Below are 22,757 nucleotides of genomic sequence, written 5' to 3' on the forward strand. Positions count from 1 at the left end.
ATAACATAGTTACTCAGAGAAAAAATTTTATCTAAAATTTGTATGTCTAATGCAAAATATATGATGTTTCTATTCAAAATGATCACCAAATTACAGTATAAGAATTCCAGCAATGTAAATTATATTCTGGCCGGGTAATTTGTATGAATTTTATGAGCTAAAACAGGCAGTCAGGCAGGGTGGCGGGTGGGCAAAATCTAAAAATAGCATCTCGAGCCGGACACTCACCGCGTATATGTGGAAAAAAATCCGTGTTAAGTGAAAGTTCAGCTCTGGCAAGGCACCGCGTATATGCGAAAACGCGCTAAGTGAAACCGCGTTAGGCGGGGTAAAATATATATATATATATATATATATATATATATATATATATATATATATATATATATATATCTTGATAAAATCACACGGGAAAAGGGAAACAACGGAGCACCTTAGCTTTTGTCTTTATTCAAGACATCTTCAGTTGCCTCTGAAGATGTCTTGAATAAAACAACAAATTATAAGATGTTCCATTTTTCATATATATATATATATATATATATATATATATATATATATATATATATATATATATATATATATATATATATATATATATATATATATATATATATATATATATATATATATATATATATATATATATATATATATATATATATATATATATATATATATATATATATATACATCCTAAAACTGAGAGGAGACCAAAAATAAAACAAAATTAGATTTGAAAATCCTGTATTGCACTAAATCATAAACAGCATAATTCTACATTACAAAACTGGAAGGCCAAAATATGATGTAGTTTATACTGAAAGACTCTATTTTTCAACTCTAGGATATATTTTCTATCTTTTATAAATATTACAAAGGCACAATATATCTAATTATACTGTATATAAATATAATTGTATTGACTAAAAAAAATTCAAATTAATTTCTCAGCAAAAAAAACTTAACCATTGTCCTTCTATGAGACATGTATGTGTGTGTGTGTGTGTGTGTGTGTGTGTAAGAAATCATATAATTTTCTTTATAATATACTATAAAATCAAACTTTGCTACCCAAACCATATTCTGAAAATCCCATTTCCATTTCAATCAATGACTAAAAGATTTAATACTATGTAAATGAAGGACTGAGCCTGACCCCATTTTATGGTGAAGCTCAGAACTAGGCAACTTGCATATTATATTACAAAGTCCATGAATTGAAAACCTCAGTAAACCTGCAGACATCAGTGGCTGGGACTAATTCATGAATGTGTTAAACCTTCCTGTCATAACTAACTCCCTGAACGAGATCTTTAAAAATGGAGGACAATGAATCAAAACATCACAGTAGCCTATTTACACCTCGCCTATTAGCTAGGGCAGCCATACTGGATTGCAGACTTCACTTCTCAATCAATTCCTCAATTCCTGCTGACTTCCACAATACTCACTCGGAATATGGATAGATGAGCCACTTAGTTTCATACAGTACTCAAGTAACGACATACGATTTCAGGAACAATTCTTCATTTTTGACCTAACACCTTAAATTTAGAGGAACTCATACCTGAAGTCAGCTACAAAAATAAAAAATTAGGCACTAAATGCTCTTACTGTTAACATGACATGCACCCCCCTAAGGGAGAAAACCCTACTTTCATGTTGTAGGGGACAAGAATACTTTTACAAGCTCCCCGTTATATTCAGAGCTCTCCAACGTTATGGCAGGCATTGGGGAGGACCAGTTTCAAGCAAATAATCCAGTACTTCTTGGAGTTTAGAATTCCCTTAGGTGGGCCATCAAATTATTGATGCCCTGATGCTTCAGCCACAATACTGAAAGTTGGGCCTTTCAAGAAGTTATAAATGCAGATTTTACCTTTCCATAATGTTTTAGATCAAAGGAAATCATAAGTCGAGCAATATTATATTTCCAAAAATTTATGAAAGGTCACAATTCAAATATCAAAACCTAGCCACTTTATTTCAAAACTTTTTCACATTCCCAAAGCATCAAGAGTTTGCTTTGTTAGTCTAGACCATAATTAGCTCAATCTGTTCACTCTATTTGTGAAAATCAAAATTAATTCTGTTCAACAGGTGCAATGGAGTCTAAGGAAAGACCCTTGATCACTACTGATTTTGAAGGTTGCATGTTAGCGTGTTCTTATTCAGAAGTGCTTCCCCTCCTTCTGTTTGAGAAATTATATTTTCCAGTTTAAAATTACTAATCTTTGTATGAAATGAGTTCCTAGGATATTTTAAAAGATCTTGGGGCTTATCTTCAAGAATCATTAGAAGAAAGGGATTTTATAACAATCTATTAGGATGAGTGATTAACTCTAGGCTCCTTTCAGGGAGTAGTTAATTCAAACAGACACTAATAAAGTGATTTACATTGTTTCACAGGCAGGTTTCATTGATTACTGGGAGAACTTTGGATTTACTCCCACATTAGGGTTTTCAGAGGGAACATCTAGAATGAGTTGGTTGGCCTTTCCATGGAGAAAGTTCAGCTGTTTTACAAAGCTGGATTAGTTTTTTCCAAGAGGGTGGTGTCTCACTGACAGTGTGAGGTGATTGGAAAATTAGCTTTTGCAGCCCCCTTTGAGTAATTCCTACATTAGGTTTGTGGTTTTGAAACTGAATCAGTCTTTCCTTGCAAAATTCCGAGATGAGACTGTCTTCCCCCATAAATAAAAATTACAATAGGTGGTGGAGAAAGAATGAAACAATGGTCACAGACTTGTTCATTTGGAGAGTTGTGTTTAACCATTCTTCAGGAAACCATGGCAATAGACCCTTACAATAACCACATTAAATCATCCCATCCAATTATGCCAGCTGATGGACTTCCTGACAAATTCCCATGCATTCTGTTACTAAACATAAAATAGCACAGAGTAAATTCTCAAAAAATATTATGTGTGTTTCCTCATTCTAGGATAGTACTTAGTGAACCCACAAGACATTGCCCCCAAAATACTTCTAAACTTATAATTCAGGCCTCACCAGGATATCTCTACCATCTAAACCCAGACACCTGCATCTGGTACAGTATACGGTATAACACTGTTCTTTGACAGTGCTAAGTCAGGCTAAGACAGTCAAAATTTAAACAAAATTTTCCATATGGTATAAACAAAGGTTAACCCTTATCAATATTAAAAAATACTGAGAACTGTAAGGATCAGTAATAAGACTCCTCTAGCGATTTAATGTAGAGGCTAAGAGACTGAGTTTGTGTTCCCTCTGAAGTGTACTATACAAGGCACAGCAGCCAGTAAGCCATCTGCACAGCATGGATTCACGGAAAGAAATCCAATGGGGCTGACCAACCTAGTGCAATATCAAGATTCATTGCTGTTAACTTTAATGTGCGACTGTTACTTTTGAAAGTCCTCTTCAGGGACTTGTTAGTCCCAGTCAATGAAGTCTATATGTTTGCTGTAAGAAGCAAGTTGGTTAGTGAAGGGTGTTAAGCCATAAAATAAAATTCTAAGAAAGCAGCGTTTTTACAGTGTCTGGGTCACGAGGCAACAAAGAACTTGGGTCACTGTAGCCATGGTTGGGGTCATGGACAATGGCATGAAGCTTGGCATACACTGATGTTATGGCCTCTGCTGTTCGTTGCTGCAAGGTTCGACGAAAATTAGAGCTAAGTAAGAGACGTGTGTGAGGAAGCATCAGATGGTCAGGTGCTGCCAAGAAGCCATCAAGTTTGCTCTGGAAACAACAACAAAATAAAAAATAAGCTATCTTTTCACAATCTTTCATCCTACAGTTTTGAATGAAAGAAAAATCACAGGCAATATAAAGGGAGAAAAACATAAGGTGTGAAACAAAATATCTGGTACGCTAAAGCAATTCCAGCCAAGCCTGTTAAAAGAAAAAAGATGATAAAGAGACTAACAAAACTTGGAAAATCTGAAGGCTTGTTATGAGCAGGTAATGTAAAAGAAAAAAAAAAGATTTCCTGTTGGCATATAGAGAATGAAGATAAGGTTATCTAACGAAATTTATAAATTAAATAAAGGTAGTGCATCAATTATCCATGTCTCCATGCTTTGGCAGTCTCCAAACTCCAGCCATTTCAACCTGAGTACAGGTAGAAAAAACACACACAAAGTAGTAATCAAATGCATCAGGATTGTTTGAGCAAAATGCACCTAAAATAGTTCCCAGCAAAGCCACATTATTGTATGAGGATATCTTAAAAGAAATTTATTAAGTAAATAACAACATTAACTTATTTTCCCAACATCAAGTGGCATTGGGAAACATTTGACTAATGTGAAATAGCTGATGAATGGCATGTCTTTGCTGTGCAGTGTTAATGTTGAGATATACCATAGGTAATGATCAAGTAAACCCACAACAAACCATTTTGGTATTGGCTGCTGCTGCACTCCTACAGCCTTATCACTTTAATTTAAAATTTCCTCTTTCAGTTGCCATTGAATATTTCTTACTGAAATGATAACAGACAATAGTACCGTACAAAACCTTACTGGAAGGAACCATAGTGCTGTACCCATTTTGACCACTCTTACAACATTAAAATGGTAAGCATGTAATAATATTCAATAACCACTTAAACAAGACTCTCCTTGAGCCACTAAGTTTCTCATTGCCCACTGTTCTGCCTCATGTGGCACCTTGTCAAATATTTTCCCGATATATTTCTCTTGTAGTTGCCTGGCCAAAAATATTGCTGCTGTAGTTCCCATAACTGGCATAAACCCAAACTGCATTTTGTTAATGTCTACCTCCCCTTATTACATTCATAATGTCTATAACCCAATCTAATGCCTTCAGGCATTAATCAATTCAGTCAACAGTAATGTATCAATGACGTCAGATGCTTTCAGCATTTCAAAAACAATTCCACAGCTTTCAGATGCCTTTCCATTCTTCAATTTGTCAACTGCTTCCTTCACCCACTTTCTTTTAATCCTTGGGCATGGTCTCTGTACTGTACTGGCTCTGCTGCTCCTCTGCCGACCCTGTCCCATTCATACTCCTCATTCACCACCCATCTTCTGTCTACTACTCTGTTTCACCACCATGTTACTGCATGCCTGGCTGGGCCTGGCCACACATCTTGTCAGCTGGACTTTGCAGAAAGTTCTTTATTTTGGCCAAGCATTTCACTACACTACTCCTCACACTATAGCTGGCTGATTCCACCCTTCAATTTGCACATACTCCTTCTCAGATCAAACACATTCCTTCCCCTGCACATTTTAAGCAGCAGGACACACACAAGCAATCTGTGCTGCAAGGCAATTGAGGGGATAGAGTCACATGATAAAACAAGAGATACATCCCAGTAACTGTTTGACTCACACTTTTTATAGAAAAAAAAAAGATAATAGTTGCAGTGAGCAATGATTTTCCCAACAAGCAATTACTCTGTATAACAACCATTACCGGTAACTAATCCACACATATACTGTAATCTACTGGACAATGAAAGTTCTGCCAGGGGAGTTCTGACCAAGGTATTTCACAAGTTCAGAGATGATGCAGTAAGGTCTTCTCAACTTACCATAAAAGCTTGTATAACAAGGGGCTGACAAGCTGGATTTTGTGAGAGTGGTGTTGTCGGTGGATTGGTGATGAATGGGTACATAGAAGCCACACCAACACTGTGACAAACTCCACTGATCTGCTCTTGGGCCAAAGTGTCCAGCTGGGCATCAATCTGACCCTGTATGGATTCAAACAGCTTCAAACTTCACAGCCTATTCTTGATAAGCATATTTATCTTGAACAATATCAGTTGTACATCTTGGAAAAAAATATATAACAGAACAAGCAAATGCCATTCTAATTTCATGATGTTTCATTTTATCTATTTTTCAAATTGTAGTTGTACAGTACTGCAGAAGCAAATTAAAATATATATTTAATTTCACACAAAGACACTATGCCATGCATACCATTCACAGCTAAACTAATATACTCATCCATTGACAAAAGTTGGCTTTCTGTTTCAAAAGCACATTCACCCACACTTGCTGCTCCTGAACCAATGCCTTTCTTAATATCCTGTATCAACTCAGGGAGGAAGTTACAATTTCTGGGTACTCAAGTTCAGCTTATGACACTTAAAAAACTCACCCAACTTAACAAGACACTTGACTAAAATAAATCTGTATACTATTTCTAAAGCTGGTAAATACCAGAGTTGATGTTTTCATCCAGAACCCCATGATCATAACTTTTAGTTAAAAAATACTGCCTCTCCCTAGCTCCTACAGTCCTGAAAACAATTGGTCCTTTTCTTTTTGTCTTATTACCACATGACAGCAAAGCCAAGTGACAGTTAAAGGATATCCTTTAACAGGAAACTGTACCTTTTCCTTAAGAAATGGTTCTCTTGGTCTTATCTGGCCCTGACTAAATTAACTTTCCTAGACTATTACTTTTGGAACAGGCAAGATTCCTACTATAATACAGGCAATTTCCAAGTCAGTTAAATTTCATGTGTCCATCTCACCCATTCCTTATCAAAACAGAACTCATAAAGAAAAATATTTCTGCTACGTGTATCTTTTAATAGTTTTCCTATCTATTACATTAAACCTCTATACCAGTGGTTCTCAACCTTGTTTGCCCCATGCACCCCTTTCACCATATGTCAGAATGTCATTCCCCCCTCCTTTCCAAGATTGTCTGCCTCAAAAAGTGCATTCCAAATAATATGCATATAATACTGAAAATCCTTTATTTTTTCCATATTAGTACATATACATTCCCCCCCTGAAAACCTGAATTCCTCCCCTGGGGGGAATTCCCCCCTGGTTGAGAACCCCTGCTCTATACACTAGACTTCAATGAACTTGAATTCGCTTTTTTTTTTTTACTCTCTGGGATACTCCGGACAGCCCCTCTATTTACTTGACTCGGCCATAAGCTATGATTCCAAGATTAACTTCAGTTCCAGCCAACTTCAAAAGTTGCCTGCTGGGAAGAAGAATGGTAATTGAGCTGTTAGTCACTTTCTGTTAACAGGTTTTCCCCTTGGCATTGATGGGTTACCAGTCCAACAGCCAAGATTGCCAATGGACTCATTTTGCAGGATTACTCAACTTTAATTAACAATTGCATCATCATGTAAAACAAGGTAAATCTGATATTAGTACAGTACAGTACTACAATAACACAAAGATTGTTACAACTGAGACTGATCTAGAAATTACAATTTGTGTTCAAGTCATATGGCTTAAATGATCAGCTGCTATTTCTAAGTTTCAGCAGGAAAGCACAACTAATCTAAGAATTTGTCTCATCTAGCAGCTGTTTCCCAGGAATTTAATCTTTTATATCTGGTGGGGCAATAAATAAGTCACTTGAATCAAGAACAAGGTAAAAAATTTAATTAAAAATTTTTTGCAAATTATACAGCAAATTAAGTAATTCAATTAAAAAAACTAATGTCATAGTACCTGAATCATCTCTAATTTTTCTCCAGTAGCATGTAGAAGAGACAGTGTAGAGTGCAACTGGTGGAAGCAATTCAACAAGTAGACAGCAGATTCTACAGCCCCTAACCCTGAGGCACTCTCATTGATGGCATTCACCAGGGGATCAACTACACAGCTGACAATCTGTCATTAAATAAAATCATTTACCAGAAAAATAATCTTCAATTGGGTCTTGCACAATATGATTCAGTTAATGATTCAGTTCTTTTTAAAGTGATTGTTTTTTACCCAAACACCTTTCAAATAGTAGTGACCCCACACTTTTTATTATCTCACTTGAAGGTCAACACCAATTCAATTCATAGTACTTTCAATAAAATGAAAATGAAATTTACTCGTGTCTTACTCAGCCATAGTTTTGGCATTAAAAAGTTATTTAAGTAAAACAGGCAAAATCATTACCTGCTTAAAGTCATGCTGGGCATCATCTGCTATAGTTGCAGCAGTAACTACTTCCGTGAGTAGCCCAAGTGTACGTGCAACACCAGGTGTAGGAGCTAACATCTCACCTGGGGGCTCAATCCGATCACTGACATGACTGACCTGTAGGAAAAATAATTAAGCATTAATCCTGAAATCCCCTATTTCACAGTACAGTAATCATAACATAACCTAAGAATCCAAAGGCAGCACTTACCATTATCTGGCTGTTGAATACTTAATAATATGTCAATATTTAAAAGAAATTTTACCTTACAGAAAAAAATTTTGTAGTAAAATTCCTACTTACAAGAAACTGTGGGGAGTGGCACTTACAGTGATGGTGTGGTGTCAGCCTTCCTGTAATATCCCTGTCAGCCAAGACGGCTAATGTATAACATTTTTAATAAAGTATGTCATTTCAATTTACAGTTAGTTTAGTGAAAAATTGGAGGTTGGAAAGAGTTATATATTTCCCCCCATTTTATCAAGTCTAAAGCTTCCAGAATGTTTTTCATTATTGCGATTTCTTTTTTCTGTATCTCAAAACTCATATGGTACTTTTCAGATTCCATTAATGTGAATTTCCAAAATCAAGCTTCAATATATCAAAAGATACCTGTAATGGTAAAAGAAGATGGATGATTTCAGAAAGACAGTAAGGAGGAAAACAGCCTCTGTTAGTATACAGCATGCCTTGACAATTCGTGGATTTTTAATTCACGGACCTCGATTATTCGCGGATGACATTCTGGATGTACCCAAAAATGTCTAAAGGTAGTTTTAAAGTTGTTGGCATTTTCGCGGCCAGGACAGGGAGCCATTCATTCCAAAGACAGTAATTTCTTTTACCTGTATTGTATATGTTTACGCATGCGCACCCACCCACCCACCCACCCACGCACGCACGCACGCACGCACGCACACACACACGCGCACACACACACGCGCGCACACACACACGCGCGCACACACACACACACACACACACATACAAATAAATAATAATGGGAAAATCCTCTCTCCAAGTAATCAGAAACAAGACAACCAAATTTAGAAAAAATGTGAGTCTACCTTACCCTCAAGTCAATACAGATACCTGTAAAAGAAATAATTGTTCTAAGGGTAAACACAAAGGGAATATACATTTCTTTGTTATTCGCGGATTTGGCTATTTGCGACCATTTTGAGAACCTAACCCCAGCGAATTTTAAGGGCATGCTGTACTTTCTGTAAGGTGTGCATCAACACAAGTACATGTAGAAATGGGTAAAATTATGGAGAGTTGAGAAGTTCATTTGGAGTTATATGTTGTACATCTTGCAATAAAAAAAATTATGAAGCTATATTAATACTACTGAAGAAATAAAATATTCTCTCATACCATAACTGTGCAATCAGGAGCCCCTTCAAGAATGTTTATAAGCCTTGCTCTTACCTGACTCTGTAATGCAGATATAAACATCTTGTGGCTCAACTGGTGAAGTTCATCAAGTGTTGCTACTAAGAGACCAGCATCTGTCACCTGTAAGTACAATGAACCTATGACAAAAAACACATTAATAATAAATGTATGTATACATAAAGACCATGCCAAAATCAATTTCTGCTGAGTATTCAATATTGAAATTTTTTTAAATAATAAAATCAATGTCTCAGAATGTAAAAAAGCATATACCCCTGTACTGTACCTGTATGTGAGACAGTAGTAATAAAATGTAGGAAAATGGTTTGTAGCCTGTCCAATGAAATTTACGTCTTTGTAAGATGGGACGGGGATTATACACAAGGTGTTACAGTCGCAATCCAATGTTTCTTTACCCCTCTTGCTGGAGGGAAGACGAAGCCAAATGTTGAAGATGGGCCAGGTGAACCGACATACACTATGCTTTGTGTTGCCGTTATATACTGATACAGTACAGGTATTCAAAAAATAGTTATAGTCCCAGGGGCACCAACATACCGTATAATGTCATTGTTCTGAATCTTACTTTATACCTGTACTTGTGTGTTTTGCCTGGGTGACTGCGTTGATGTGCTGGTGTGCGATCCCCACCATCATCATGCCTCATCACCAAACTACTATACGAGTATGTCTGTTCACCTGGCCTTTCTTCAACTTTGTCTTTGTCTTCCCTTCAGCCAAGGGGGAAAAACTTTGGATTGTGAATGTACAGTACATCCTATAAGTACTGGTATTTTGTTTTGGGCTACTGCACTAGCAGTACACATTTGTTGTACAATACTGCACTCTCCTCCATGACATTCGGATGGATTCTGAACACTAGATTTGATAAAAAAAAAAAAAAGTTACCCATTCACATGGCAAAATCAAGTGCTGGCAACAGAAGTACTTTTTATAGTGTCCAACCTATCACATTTATGGTGGTACCTACAATGAAAAAGTATAGCTATACTAAATGTCAATATTTCTTATTTTAAATTTCATATTTTCACAATGAAAATCTGTGGTCTGCTGTTAAACTTTTTCCTCTTACAATTGTGAATTTTTATTTTGGGCTAAGAATAGTAAGTTCGTGACAAAATCTACCAATAGTTTTTTAAGAAGCACCAATTGTGACCTTTTTTAATCCCCCTGGTAAGAGCATTGGTCCATGTTCTGGTACATTTACAGGCTCTTCATATCAAGTATCTACCAACAGGGAAATTATACAAAATACTGTATAATAAAAATAAAAATAAAAATAAAAATAAAAATAATAATAATAATAATAATAATAATAATAATAATAATAATAATAATAATAATAATAATATACTATAATAATAAAAACACTGAATTGACCAAAACCTATGACTTGTTCAGTACATGCATGTAGAGGATATAAAATAGATACAGTAACCCACCTCAGTTACTAGTACAGTATTGAGTTATTAGCAATTACTGTATTATACAGCATAGTTCTTTTTAAAACTCTTGTATTCTTAAGGGGGTTTAACTGTTTGTGAATGAATTAGCTTTGGGTCTTTGGTAGTTAAAGTACTGCACTAATGTACAATGAAAAAGAAAGAACACCATATAATTAACGTATTAAACAACCTGTAGGATGGTATTATGGTAAAATCGCAGTAGGTTGCTGATCTTGTATAACTGTACAGGTTTTTTCCTGCCTTCCCGTCTCTGATCAGTCACAATCATTTGCTCTATTCGGGTCTTGAGAGGTCGACAAACACTCTCAGAGATGCTGGCTACAGTAGATCTTGTTTGCTCCATAGGATCTGGAATCAAGAATCCCCTGTGAGTTCTCCTTAAATAGAATACAGTAGCCTCTCCATTAGTCTGAATCGTAAATCATCGAAACACTGCAACAGCCAGATTTTTTTTTCGAGCATTCCGAGAAATTACAGGACAAATCTCTCCATTACAGGTACATAGCGGAGTGAACAGAATATGCCTACTGTAGGCTAGTGTGTAGAGGGTGCATATACAGCAACAGTGCATGTACAATCCCTCCTTCATGGGGGAAAGGAGAGTGACAGTTAGCAACACCTGTACTGTAGTATACAGTTCTGTACAGGTAATTTGTTTACTTACAATATATCTTACATATACAATGGTGTTTGCATAAATAAATTCGTTTCCATACCAGGAAATCTCTCAAATGAGGAACTGCTCTGCACCAATTATTCTGGCTAACAGGGAGAGTTACTGGGCTTTGAATAAAACATTTAAAGCCAATACCAATTCCAATCCTAATACCTGTAATTAGGAAAGGATATATTGAATAAGAATACACTAATGATATTTCATTATTATCAAATTCTGTATATGATATTATTTTTTTTGGGGGGGTATATGTAGGTTAATTTCCTTCCAATATAGTTTTGAGAAATACATGTTATCACTATTTTACAGGTATTTTCCACACTTGTGTGGGTTAGCTATTATAACCTGATGGCATGGTATTTCAGTTGATATCTGGTAAACACTCAGAAAAATATCTACAAAATCTCCCAATATGTGGAGCAAGCCAGGATTGTTTTGTTTCTATTGTAACCAATGACAATTAATGATCATGAAGTTCAGTTGTATTAGCATGGTAAGGAATTCTTTCAATATTCAGTCTATGACAAGGATTGTGTTAGGAGAGAATTATATTTTTCAGGTTAATTTCTAGAATTTAGTCCTTGTCTCACATGTGCCTCAGGTTGTCTTATTATTCATTTCACTTGGCAGTGGCAGTAAAAATTTAATAAAGTAACTCATATTTCCTTTCTTACAGTACACATCAGAAAGTTTCTGTCATCTGGCCATTTTCAAATATTTCTCTAATGATACTTTTAAATTTTTCCATCTTCTATTTATTCAATAGAGTAGTAGGTAAAATGTTTTAATATTTCAAACTTGATATGCTTTTTCCTGATTAAACTGCAGTCATTGTTTTACTATCGATTTAGTCAACCCACTTACCCATATTTGTACATTTTGCAAATAAGATCTGAGCAGCTTCTCGCTCAGATGGCAATGCTTGATGAACCCAGGCCAACATATCACCAACATATCTTAAGGGGTCATGAGCTTGAAGTTCAATGGGACGAGGAGCTCCACCAGGACCACCGATTGTGAGTGCATCTAAGAAACCCCTCACAACCCAACCTCGTCGAACAACTATCCACTCATCGACTACCAAGCTGGAATTAAGGTTTCCAATTACCTTAGCTGCCACAATGAAAAAATAAAATTTTCTAACTAAACTGAAATCAAACATTTTATTTTTACCAATTAATTATAAGTAAATGGAATGATGAAAGCTTTAAAGAAACAATGAAATACATTTTACCTCCTTAAACATCTCTTGTTCACAAACAATATGCATTATCAAAGCTCATTTCATCTTGAAGACTTCTAAAGTCAATCCTCAAACTTTATAATATTGTACAAAATGAATGACTTTATTAACCAAAGCCACTGTCAATAAGCCACAATACATTCCCAACTACAAGGTAATTATGCATGTGTAACTATGGAAACTAAGGAAATACAGTACATACTCCTCAAATACTGTACCATATATACACAAGTCTAAGTAAGTTGATTTCTCAATTAAATTTGCATGGCCACTGTCACTTCTCCCTCATCATGAGATCTGTCTCAATTCTGCATTTTTTTCAGGGGAGGGGGGAATACTCAATTCATACACTAAATTGTACAAATACCGTAAACCTTATAATTTCATTTACTCATCAAATCCTCCCAGGTCCATCTTTACCCTTTCAAGCATCTACTAAAGTATAACCACAATAAACTTTCTTCATAAAACTCTCATTAATAATAATAGCAAAAATAACATGGTTATATGTATAAGTATTTACAAGATGGTTTAATAACTCCATGTATAGTCGATATAAAATTTATCTGTACTTGGGGGTCGATGAATTTCAGAATGAACACTACGACTGTTGTCTCGGTATGGTTGTAAAAATCTTTTGTTCATTGTGTCATATTGTCTAACACAATTTTGTAAGGATAGTTTTTGATGGACTTGCATACATAGAACATTTCATTAACTTTTCCTTATAAAGATACTTATCCCAAGACATCATGAATTAAATTTTTTGTGTGCAGCATAAATGAGTAAAATTCATTTAAAACAAATGTTTGCCTTTAAATTAGAACTTTTTCAACCAAGAGGGTAAGAATCTGGGCATTTTCCTCACCAGACATGTATTTTTCTCTCATAAAAATGTTGCAGAAACTGATGCAACTACCCCAGGCTACAGTTATTCACACTGGCTACATTTGAATCCCATGCATAGAAACACAACGCATCCAAAAGTTGGCAAACCAAAAGTATTATACCAAATACCTGTACTGTACTATACTTTTTCAGGAAGTAACAGGGCTATTAGTTTTAGCATATTTTTTTCTAATTATGTAATCAATATCAATATTTTTTGTGGGTACTGTAAGTAGAAGCAATAAACTATAAATAGAGATTCTTTAGTAAATGATTTTTTTCTAAGCCTTTCAGAAAAAACAGAGAACCATTATCACGTATGAAACAAAAGAGAATTTTAAAAGTAAATTCACGAACAAAGTACAGTACACTAATATTGAAGAACATCTTTTTTCAAGTTACTAACTTAAAGAGGACAGGTCTTTCTTGTAGAGCAGCCAGGGCTTGGGTAAGCAGTGGGGATGGGTCTGGAGGACGACACTGAGACTGACACCACCTGTATAAGCGCTCCAAAGCAGCCTCACGACAGATGTTCATTTGTTCCATCACATCTAGAGCTGTCTTCTGGTGGCCAGTCTATTCAGCAATAAACATTGATAATGGTATAGTAAATATCTAAAGAGAAACTAAGGAAGGAGACAATAAGAAGACAAACTATTGTAAACAAAGTGCTAGCAACATAAAGGATAGACCATGAGGTGATAAGGACAAGTGGGATATGGAGAGTGGATGACACACAATTATCAAATGAGTTACAAAAGAATACACTGAATAAGGTCAAAAGAAAAGTGGAAGCTTAAAGTAAAAGATTAAAAAAGTGAAGGATAAAATACTGTACAGTAATCTATTGGCTAAGCATCAGTGTTACATAAAATAATAACCTCCACAGAAAAGTAATCAATAATGGAAACGAGATCCACCTGCAGAAAACTTACTTGTTCATAAAAAGTAAATATGTTCATTGTTCATGATACTAAGCACATTTTCCAGTAGACCCATAGATTCCCACTATAAAAGGTGAGGAAAGTCCTACAAAAAAAAACAAGCTACCCAAAACATCTTAAAATGTCACAAAATGCTACAAAAATGTTTATAGTGAAAATTTTTGGTATATTCAAGGATTGTAAGCAAATGAACATATTAAGTGAAAAACATGCAGTATAGTACAGTACTGTAGTTTATCAATTTGAAGACTCTTTACCTACCTGAAGCAAGTACTTGGTGTTATTTCGAATCTTTTGTGTCTTCTCCAGAACAGCAAAAAACTCCTGGGTGATCGGTGATTCTCTACTTGAGCCCTTAATAATAGACACTTCCTCAGAAGTCAGTTGGAAATTTTGCACAAAAGCATCAGCTACATCTTCTTCCATGTGTAACTTATTACTGAAAAAAATACAAAAGATGAAATAGAATGATTTCAAATTAAAATAAAATAATTAAAAGCATACAATATACAGTTGGCCATCAGTATTTATGAGGGCTACGTTCTTGAAAACCTCCTTAATGCAGAATTTGTTGATGCAAAAATCTTGGTTCATTGGGATGACCGAAAATAGATGGGAAATGGCAACACTCGAAGAACAATGACTTCAATAAACACTTTAATGCATACCAGTAAATACTACTAAACTATAGAAATAATGTGTTTTATTAACCTTCGATGATAATAATGATAAGCTGAGGCAATCCATGCAACAGTGACAAGTGCACCAAATTTACATTTCAAGAAAGCATATGTCAGTTTTAAAAACGAAAATACCCATAAAATGTCATCCATTATGGTAAACCAAGCAATTTCATTTTCACAATTTTCCAGTTCCACATATTTCCATCTCTTATGAGAGTAGCCTGACATACTTAGCTGCACATCATTACAGTACAGTACTGTATAAGAAAACTTGTTATGAATGCATGAAATGCAAATTTCTGACAAAAACATGCAGCAGCATCACAACATTATACTGTATGTATGTGTATATACTGAATGAGCATAAAGGAGCCAAAACCGTCCATAAACTAAAACAATCATTGGCTGGAAGAGACAAAGATGCTTGAACTACAGTACAGTATAATGATGCTGGTTCAAGCATCAGGCTGCTTGTTCTCTGTACTCCTTGTTTGACATCTAAGTTTTTTGTTCTCACAGTGCCCTCAAACAAACACAAAGGCGACAGAATTGAGTTTAACAGTGTTATAGGAAACAAAGTGCTGAATGCCCCCCCCCCAAAAAAAAATAATAATAATAATTCTGCAAATATCATATCAAGGAAAGAGTATGAGGAACTGAAGATTCCACACCCCTGTGATTTCACTGTGGCTTGGCTTCAAATATTTAAAAGTTTAAAAAGCCACTGGAGAAAAAATGTCAGTATTGTACACAAAGAGGCACAAATTGTTCATACAACCACCACCACCTCCAGCCAGCCACTTTCTCTTACAAATTTACAACTTTAATGTACAAAATTAGCACATAAAATTTTAAACTACTAAATAATTATCAGACAATCAGGCAAAATCAAGCAGTGGGAAAAATCAAATACATTTAACTTAAATTTTTTGTAAACCAAAGCTTCATACGCCAGAACCTACATCTAGCAAATAACCTTATGAAGTCACAAACAAATCAAATAATTAGGTTTCAGGAATCAAATGATTAATTAATCCCTTCCCTGATATTTGCATCAGAGAGGGACAACTTGACAGCTAAAGTTGCTATTGAAAGCCAGATGTCTATCACGAGCACAATTGTCAGGATCTGCTATTTTGGATTTAGCTTGACCCATTTTCAGTACAGTATTTATCCACTTTTTATCAAGTGCACACTTACCTACTCTTGTTTACTTACATGGCTGTCCACCATATCATCTTCCTGTTTTTGGAAGCTATGTGTTACTGGCCCATTTAATCTTTAGTGCTTTAAAAGGGGTTGTGCTGGAGCTACACATCCAAGTGGTACAAATACATTAAAACAAATTTGACTTGATTATGAAAAATTGAACGAGCATGACTGCCCATTAAGGACTGTATAGATAAAGTACGTTGCTTACCATACCTTCGGTACACGAGGAGTAATTGTAGATGGCACTACACTCAACAGCTTTCACATCCAACTTTGTAAATTTAGATATATACCCATTTACAGATGAGTATCTTCATTTTCCCCCCTGTTGTTAGATGTTGCTTTTAAAAAAATATTAATGCCAAATATGGACAGTTTATGGTTCTGCCCGGATAAAAAAAAAGGACCAATTAACAGTTTCATATTTTACAGGAGAATTGACTCTCCAGGGAATGCTGCATGGAAACAAAATACAGTATGTGGTAGTACTGTATGGTACACCATATGCATCCAAATGGTTAAACACCCACTCACTTCAACAGTAATTTAACTTCAAAACACTTTTTATAAAGTTATAACTCACCTTGAGTCTGCACAACCTGCTTCCCTGAATTCAATTATTCAGACTCAAGTTGAGTGATGCAGCAAAAGTACCTGGAGTGACGCAACTCGCGTGATCTGTGTATATGCTGCTTGAAAAATCCAGTTTCTTGGGAGTTCTGGTTTGTTAATGTTAAAATTACAGAGATTTTTGAAACACAGTGCAGACAGATATATCAGTTACACCTCCTCACCTCTGATTCTGAAGTGAGGTTGTCTGATGAATAAGGTGGCGGGTCTCAGATTTTGTTGCCTGTAGTCTGTGTTTCATGTCCACACATACCTCATTCATCGAGCTAACCTCAGTGTAAATATCATCAACAGCTTCCTTTACATCTCGCAGGGCATGAACAAATTCCTGAAAATTATTTAATGTTCATTAAGTCTAAGATCTGATATTCGTATGCATACTTTCGCTCTCTCTATTCACCCCCAGTCCCCCCCAAAAAATAAAACACATAACTTACATGGTTAATCAATGTATTTATTAACCCTTTAGCAGGCATGGGCTCCCCTCAGCTGAATAAAATCGTTTGACATTAGCCAGAATAAAATACATTAAGGAATGCTTGGGATTTTTATTCAAAGTAGTCAGAATACGGTATGCCTCTACATTATGATAAGTACTTTGATGCTAAAAAAAAATTCATTCAATGACAGTAGAGAAAGCCTTCAAGTATGATTTATGAGTTTCTTCAAAATATTTTGATCACCCAGGTTGCAGTGGTTACAATAGCTTATATGCAACACTGTATGTAGTAACAGCTGCTTGACCAGGCTACCACCTGGGAAGTATGGTTGCACACTGAACTGTAGGGTAGTAGTTGTTACTGGAATTAACCAAGGGTAAAAAGAAGACCATAATGTACTGTACTTACTTCACTGATTCCAACACTACGTTTTTCAATCTCTCCTCTTAAATTCCTGCGGCTCCTCAACGTATTATCTGAGAAAAATGTTGACAACTCCTTCAATGCATCAAGTGTATCCTGAAACAAATAGAAAATAAATTTTATAACCAGGCCTACAAATAATTTACAAATGCACAACCCTCCCAATTTTTTACCTACCTGTCCAAGTACTTGCCAACAGTAAGTAAGAGAACTAATTAACTGCCCAAAAGGCTAATTAGCTGACCACTGGTTAAGCAGAAAGTGTAAAGTAGCTACGTATATACCATACAGTATATATATTATTTTTAATCTTTGTCTGATATATTAACTTTGTAGTCATGTGAAGCAGGGATGTAACTTGCCCAAGGTGACTAAAATAATGTAAAGGTGACATGATCTTACTAATTGGCTGTTTAGTTTTACCCGGCAGGTAAGTTGGCCAGCATTAGGGGATTAATATGTACAGTATTATGTTCAGTAAGGCTGGATTAATTCACATCAAATTAATATGGCTATACAGTATTAGGGTTAATTAGATCAGGTTTATAGTTTCCTTCTATGAAGTAAAGAATTGTTCAGAAACCAAGTGGCCAACAAAACTCAAGTTGCTGAAAAATCTTAAGCTTTTTGGTTACTGTCTGTCACTTCGCCTCTTGTTAAGTATCACACTTTAACAATGATATGTCTTGCACATATTGCCTTTATTAAACTACTACTGTAAGTGGTTGGTAAGTATAATATAGACACTGAGGACTGCAACCAGGACCAGCTCTAGCTGTAAGCAAACTAAGCAGCTGTTCAGTGTCCTAAGAGGAGAGAGGTAAATACTATACAGTAATATAGAAAACACCTACTCCTCAACCCAGCAACAAAATATAGTTTCCCAAGTAGTGCTTTTCTGCCCTTTGCAATGGAGCTAACCATTTCCTATGAAAATGGTTTGGTATATGTTATGGACCATTTCTCTTCCTTCAATAGCTATTAACCCTTTGGCTCCTGGAGATTTCCCTAAGCAGATTAAATCTTCTGGCACTAACCAGAATAAAATTCTAATGTGTGACAATCAATGGGAAGAGATTAATTTAATTAGTTTTTAACACTGATTTTCCCAAAGCTGAGTAAAATCTCCTGGTGGTAGCCAGAATAAAATGACAATCTGCAGGAAAAGATTAATACCATTAAAGTGATCGGGGCTTTGACAAAGAGAAAATGTGGGATTAAAATATATAAAACACAGTATTTTAACTTATTTGTATAAATTATGAGGGTTAGCTGAAATGTTTATTTCACTTTCTCAACAGCTATCAGCAGTGTCAAAAACATCCAACCTCACCACAGAAAATTGCAAGAGTGTTACAGCACTAGCCTAGCCTAACCCAATCTAATCTAATCTAACCTAACATTTTTCCTCTGTTTAAAGCAGTGCCATTTTTATGGGGTATGAATATTTAAGGAAGAGAAGGCAGCCATAACTAAAAAATAATGCCATTGCACAAGAAACAGTTATCATCAGTGGATACAAAATATATATATATTTTTTTTTAAGGAAAATCCTGTTTCATCGCTTGATTGAGGAGCCCATGTTAAATATACACATTAAATATTTTCCAGAAAATATTTTAAAAGTTATATTAAACAAGGAGTGCACTTTTGGGCATTTTCATGAGATAGGAAAGCATTTATCTTCAGTGGTGACATGATTTGCAGTTGGTACGGTAGTTCAAGAGTGTTCAAGCTAACCTGATCTTCATTTCCGTCGCAAATGAGCTGTTTTGGAGATTTGACCCCCCAATTACCAACAATATTGGTTGCACAAAGTGGGCAGGGCTTTGAAGTGGAGGGAAATTGTGGTGTAAAAACACACAAAAAACACTGATGAAATTAAATCTAACGAAACCCCCTAACCAGAGAAACCAGAAAGAACCTCACCTGACCTAACTTCCAAGTCCCCCTAGAAACCTCCATTGTGTAAAAACCTTACCTTAATTAACAGATGCAAGAAGACAGAGTGATGCTACTAGTAGGATGAAGTGGTGGAGAATAGTCTTGTGATCGTTGTACATTATTAGGCTTGGAACATGTATAGAGCGAAATATTGTTGGTAATATATATATATATATATATATATATATATATATATATATATATATATATATATATATATATATATATATATATATATATATATATATATATATATATATATATATATATATATATATAAAGGGGATCCCGAGTTACGAACGGGTTCCATTCCTAAGAAAGTTCTTAAGTCGAAAATGTATGTATGTCGAAACACATGCTGTGCATACTATACTTACTGAACAATGTTAAAAATCCCACTATATCATAGCATAAGTCCTTATATACAACTAATATCACTTATTTAAGAGAAAAGAAGAAATAGAATGACAAAATACAGTAAATGAAAGTAAAAAAAAAGTCAAGTAAATAAAAGACTTTAAATTTAAAGTTTAACCTCATTCATATCAGCGGGTGTTCGTAAGACAGGGACCCCCAAACCTAACCTTACAAAACCTAACCTAACCAAACACAACTTAACCTAACCTAAGCTAGCCTAAGCCTAACCTACCCACCTGTGTGCTTACCTTAATTAGACTGATAAGACTCGGAGTTGGGGTCATCGGAGTACTCTTCGTCATCCACAGGTGTACCAAAGGTGTTTTTCAGCTTTGTATCGATAAGGGTGGTTACACTTCGCGCTAGTAACCTCCGTAGGTAAAACACCGTGTTCGTGTAGAAATTTCCATGCTTCTCCGTCTTTACCATAATAATCGATGTGAAATCTGGTGATGGTTTGGAAGTAATTCATATCTCAGCCATTGCACAAGGTAGACATCGTGGAAGTAAATTCAAATTCAAGCGGGTAGCAGCAGGGGCCTATCCCGGGCTGCGATTAGTTGATCCAAAATCATACCCTCCAATCAACGTCCAAAGAACTGTGCAGTGTCAGACTCTAGCGCATTCGCAATGCAGCATAGTAACCAACAAACGAACACACAGGAGCTCTCTCGGACGGTGGTAACATAAAAACTTAGAAAAAATACGACAATTTTCCAAATATTTATTGCAATTTTTTCGGAAAGTAATCATTTGTGCAAAAATGCTACAGAAGAAACGAGTCTTGGAATGTCTAAACTACTGATTCCAAAACTTAAAATCCTAAAATTCACTGGATGACAAAAATGATAATAACATCGTATTAAGTTTAGAGGCGTGCCTCTTAACATTTCCCATGATTGTTGTTAATAAATCAATTATTACATACAAGATGACATTTCTAATAAAACTTTTAAACTAAAACATTATCAATATTTCTACATAAGCAGCAAAAAGAAAACTTAGGAAAGTCCAGGGAAAATCTGTCAAATGCACCACATCCCAGGCAGTCTGTACAGAGGTTCTTTACAGACTACCTAACCAAAATATGACTTAGAAAACTTGATAAAACAACAAACCTTATCGTTTTCTAGTCTGGTTTCAAGAATTTTATTGATTTTCCTCGAAAGAGGGTTATTCTGGGGCTTTTCTCCACTTGCATTCTTGGTTTCTGCCTTCGTGTCACCTCCCATCTTGTTTACATCAATATTTCCTGGTTACATTATATCACTACATTTAACACAATACTGCTCTTAAGCTTACCAAAACTTAATAAGTTTCATTTTGATTTATAAGTTCCATTATTTCATTAAACAGATACAAATATATAAATATTCATTATTTTTTGTATAGTTTTATACATTTTTGTATAGCACGTAATTAACACCCAACAGTTGTGTTATGTTGACAGTCGTCGAACCTTTAAACAACTACAACTTTAAAAAGATCCTCTCGTCATTGTCGTACTTTTATTTTTATTAGTTATATCATCACTCGTGCTTTCTTTCACTTGTAACAATAACAATAATCTAATTACAGCAGCGATAACAGAATTAAAACATCATTTATCTAAAGTAAGGATTTATTAGGTTCAGCCATTGAACGATGGATTACCGCTATTGATCATGTCCCTACCCAGACATTCATACAAACTTTTCAACAACAAAAATGCATAAGGTAAGAAAATTTTCCTTTTTCACCACTGGCTTGCTAGTCGGCGCAATACACAGTAAATATCCCTCCTCCTAGTCACAGGCCTGGCATTTGACATTATTAGGGACCTGCCACTCTTTGCCATAAACAGATAAAATGTACCGGGAACTTTCCCCCCACACACTCATCATTCTCTCACTTTATGTAACTTGACAAAACCTATGACCCTTCAGGCTTTTACGCCCTTAATGTACGAGCCATAAAGGCAAGTATGAACTTTTCATACTTCCCTGTTGGGCGCTGTAAACGCTTCTGCGCTTCACCTTGCACAGGATGTAAGGGGGTGCCCAATAAACTAGCCCCCTCGGGGTCAAATCTGAATCTGAATACACAGTATTGTCCGGAATATTGCTCCACCCATTCACTTCTAAATGAATGAAACTTTTGTATATGTTTGATAGCATTTTCTCTTGGAGAATGTCTTATATTTCATTCTATTAAAAACATTAGGCTACCGTTGTTTGTATACCAGTACAATGCATTGATACTCAAACTACGACGCCATGTACGCAACTCGTAGTTAAAGTGAACATTTGTTTTACTAATCAATATAAGCCCTTGCTTGTCTGCTGCGATTCCAGGTCTGCTCTCGACGGGATCGCATTTGGATCAGGGGAAAATAAGGACCTCATCCTCCGAATACGAGGGTTAACATCCACTGTGACATTCCTATGGATACCCAGTCATGTCGGTATCT

General features: G+C 35.5%; 1 protein-coding gene across 1 annotated transcript; it reads right to left on the reverse strand.

Annotated features, from left to right (window-relative positions):
* Positions 1-730: 730 nt before the first annotated feature.
* On the reverse strand, positions 731-21,566 carry LOC121853758 (conserved oligomeric Golgi complex subunit 6-like). Its single transcript, XM_042348113.1, has 12 exons — positions 21,427-21,566; positions 17,933-18,043; positions 17,249-17,412; positions 14,821-14,998; positions 14,022-14,191; positions 12,349-12,569; positions 10,978-11,156; positions 9,355-9,441; positions 7,899-8,039; positions 7,458-7,619; positions 5,555-5,716; positions 731-3,729 (listed from the first exon to the last, which is right to left on the reverse strand). The coding sequence occupies exons 1-12, from the start codon at positions 21,538-21,540 to the stop codon at positions 3,502-3,504; spliced, it is 1,917 nt and encodes a 638-aa protein (XP_042204047.1). The 5' UTR covers positions 21,541-21,566; the 3' UTR covers positions 731-3,501.
* Between the last annotated feature and the right edge of the window lie 1,191 nt (positions 21,567-22,757).

Source organism: Homarus americanus, unplaced genomic scaffold (genome assembly GCF_018991925.1).
Source record: "Homarus americanus isolate GMGI-L3 unplaced genomic scaffold, GMGI_Hamer_2.0 scaffold18703, whole genome shotgun sequence".
Lineage (NCBI taxonomy): Eukaryota > Metazoa > Arthropoda > Malacostraca > Decapoda > Nephropidae > Homarus > Homarus americanus.

Coding starts and splice junctions, on each gene's coding strand:
- LOC121853758 (XM_042348113.1), bottom strand. CDS start 21,540: ATGGGAGGTGACACGAAGGCAGAAACCAAGAATGCAAGTGGAGAAAAG. Junction 14,192..14,820: donor ACACCAAGTACTTGCTTCAG/GTAGGTAAAGAG, acceptor ATTGCTGAATAG/ACTGGCCACCAGAAGACAGC. Junction 11,157..12,348: donor TGCAAAATGTACAAATATGG/GTAAGTGGGTTG, acceptor TCTTGATTCCAG/ATCCTATGGAGCAAACAAGA.